Here is a 3,102-nt window from a genome sequence, read left to right on the forward strand (position 1 = left end):
ACAACAAGCAAGTGACAAAACACAAACTAAACAAACAAAGTAGTCATTTCTATATAACTTACAAAACAAAACATTATTATCATAAATAAAACTCAAACAAGAGTCCGATTTTCTAATCTGTACTCCAATGTGCGCGATTAGTTGTCTCCACACTCTATGCACTAACAACAGTACTAACTTCATCCCCTTCTCGCATTAATAATATAAGGAAGCGGATCAAAATGTGGGAACCACTTAATATTATGAGAAACTAGCATGATCTCACAAGGATGTTATCACAATCCTCGGGATGGAAACTCCTGCCAATTACACATTTGGGCAATGTAAATCACCCGCATAGAAGGACTATAGCTTATTACAAGATATGAACAAAGACAAGATAAAATGCGAATTAGAAGATACATATGCCAACTATGCTTTGCTCATTCGGTATCTCGCTTGAAACTAGATTCAGCATTCTTCTCCTTCGTGCCATCATCTACTATTTTAGTTTCAGCAAGACCATCCACTATTTTAGTTTCAGCAAGATCATCTCTCTCGCCCTCAGTTGCATTGACTTCAAGAGTGTTAGACTTTTGGGGAAGCTTTCGATCCAGATTCTGAGCAGCTTCAGATTCTTCATTTTCGGGTACTTCATTGGGGTTTTGAACAGCTTTGGCATCATGCTTGTCAGTGTCAGCATTTTGAGGTTGTTGTGCCCCAGAACTTTGAGCAGCATCTAACTCCTCATATTTAGAAACAATCTGCTGCAGCTCGTCATTGAGATATAAAGCCTCAAAAAGTGTTGCTTCATCGTTTGTAGTGCTTTCCACTATCCCCTTGATGATAGAGAGAGATTGCTTGCACTTATCCAACAAGCTCACGGTTAAATCTTCCTACAGCCACACAAAATTATTGCAAATTCCATCATCAAACAACTATTCTGTCAGCAATATAGAGAAGAAAATAAAGGGCAAATACTTCTTCTATAAACACTTACAAGAAAAGAAACTACAAAACAGAGTAGATGAACCTTCTGCCATAAGTTAAAATCAACTTATGCATCTCAACTTTTGGATAAGTTAAATGAGAATTTATTCTACAGAAGTTGGAACGCAAAAGTTGATTTTAACTTGTCAGAGAAGTTTAATATATCTTAACTTTTTATTTTCTTCTTCTCCTACAAGTACTTATTGAAAAGTCTGTCCGAACAAGGCCATATATAGCAATTATCTAACAGTAGTAGATGGAAAGCATGGGGAAAAAAAAAAAGAGGAAAAAGAAAGACTGGATGCATACAAAAAAACATCATGATGAAGTAGTATACAAAACACCAATTTATTATTCGGGTAATGTTGATTTTCTCTAACATCAAGATGTTTACCTTCAAAGTTTTAGGCTCTGCATCAGAATTCAATATGCTAGAGAGCAATTCGAGACTGTTTCGAGCAACCACAAGATGCTCTTTCCTCTCTTCAACTGATATGTGTTGGTAATTAGAAGAGAAAGCTGCTGGATCATCAATATCATGTAGTTCAGCTTGAGGAATTGGGTATCTTTCAGGGGCATCTACATATGACTCTGAGGCATACGGAACATGTGGTGAATTTCCTCCCGCCATGTCAACCGGTTCATCCCTTCCTTTCAAACTCTGCCATCAAAAAGATAGGATGAAGGATTCAAATAAATGTGAAAGAGAAGGATGCAAGAGAATCTATCACAGTAAAATGTAGAAATAGAAGGCATTGCATAAAGTGCAGAAAATAAGTGAGAACATGAAGCCCAATACAATTACATTTCAAAATCAATATTCTGTACAAGATAAAAATCCCCAGCGTCACCTGAGAAATGAGTATACCCCATTTTAATCAATACTCCCTGAATATGCTGGGCGTATTTATAGCAGTCCCTGAATTAGAAAAATATCAAATAAATTCCTAAAATTTAAAAAATTTATTCGACATTTATCTAATTTCAAGGACTAGTACGATAGTGTCTCACAAATTCAGGTACTAAAATAGGATTTACTATGGGAGAAAGCTTCTTCTTTTTTTTTTTTTTTTGTCCAGACCACAGGTATCAAGACAAGAGTAACAAACAAGTAATCCAGTTATGGCAATATCCTCAATCAGTAAAAATAAATAAATAAACAGACCATATAAGTTTGACGAAAGACGGGAAGATAAGCGAGATCCTCGGACTCGCCCCAGGCCCGAATCAACTGAAAAGCCCGGCTGCGGGTCTGGTGATGGGCCTGCGGGTTATCGATGAGGCGAATGATCTCATCGAGAACCTTCTCGGAAGCGATTTCGGAGAAGACCTTGTCGCAATTCATGGCGCAGGCTTCGAGGAGGTCAAGGCTGAGGGTCTGAACGACGGGGCTCTTGTGATTGATCTTTCTCTTGATGGCCTTAACGACCTCAGAGCCGTTGAACTGGTCGCTGTTGATCATGCCACAGATTCTGAGATTCATGCCCCAATTGGGTTCTTCCATGGTCTCCAGCGTGGCCTCGTCCACCATCTTGGACTCCGGCGTCGGCGCCTGAAGCATCTCCTTCACTTTTCCGCTCACCATTCGCCCCATCTGGGCCCCACCGGTCTTCAGCCTCTCACCCAGTTGCGCCCACTTCAACCGCTCCATCGTGTAAGGAACCCTAACTAGATCGGGTGAAATGTGAGGAAAGTAAAAAGCTGAGCTTTGAAGATTATAAAGTGAACAAGTGACGAGAGACAAGAGGGGTGTGTGTGGTGGTGTCAATATACTGATCAATTGCTTGTGACACGTTTTTTTTATTTTAAAAAAAAAAAAATCAATGCCGTAGACTGGGATTTGTTTGTGGGTGGGATTTAATTAATGATAATAAATTATGCATTTAACTCATTTTCACGTCTTTTTCTGTCTCGCCCTAAATATTTTAATCATGAGTTGAATTTGTCACGGTTTCAACTTAAAAATTTTCACGTCGAATCTAACCAATACAAAGATTGTGTTAGGTGTCTTCTTAAGAAGATATTTTTGACAAATTGATGTAGGGATTAATATTTTATTTATATATATATGTCTGATTTTTATGTAATCTTCTTATATAAGCAAGACTTATTTTAAAAAATATAGGTATTTTT

The 3,102-nt window shown here is 38.0% G+C and overlaps 1 protein-coding gene across 1 annotated transcript; it reads right to left on the bottom strand.

Moving 5' to 3' along the window:
- Window positions 1–222: 222 nt before the first annotated feature.
- LOC100777747 (TOM1-like protein 2) lies at window positions 223–2,742 on the bottom strand. The gene is made up of 3 exons (XM_014773826.3): window positions 2,135–2,742; window positions 1,364–1,630; window positions 223–875 (listed from the first exon to the last, which is right to left on the bottom strand). The coding sequence occupies exons 1-3, from the start codon at window positions 2,618–2,620 to the stop codon at window positions 423–425; spliced, it is 1,206 nt and encodes a 401-aa protein (XP_014629312.1). The 5' UTR covers window positions 2,621–2,742; the 3' UTR covers window positions 223–422.
- Between the last annotated feature and the right edge of the window lie 360 nt (window positions 2,743–3,102).

The sequence above is a fragment of the Glycine max genome, chromosome 3, assembly GCF_000004515.6.
Source record: "Glycine max cultivar Williams 82 chromosome 3, Glycine_max_v4.0, whole genome shotgun sequence".
NCBI lineage: Eukaryota > Viridiplantae > Streptophyta > Magnoliopsida > Fabales > Fabaceae > Glycine > Glycine max.

What these genes read in the sequence shown, in the direction of transcription:
- LOC100777747 (XM_014773826.3), bottom strand. Translation starts at nt 2,620, where the DNA reads ATGGAGCGGTTGAAGTGGGCGCAACTGGGTGAGAGGCTGAAGACCGGT. An exon ending in TCTTTCGTCAAACTTATATG is followed by an intron (nt 1,631 to 2,134) that starts GTCTGTTTATTT and finishes TTTTGATGGCAG; the next exon opens with AGTTTGAAAGGAAGGGATGA. An exon ending in CAGAGCCTAAAACTTTGAAG is followed by an intron (nt 876 to 1,363) that starts GTAAACATCTTG and finishes GTGTGGCTGTAG; the next exon opens with GAAGATTTAACCGTGAGCTT.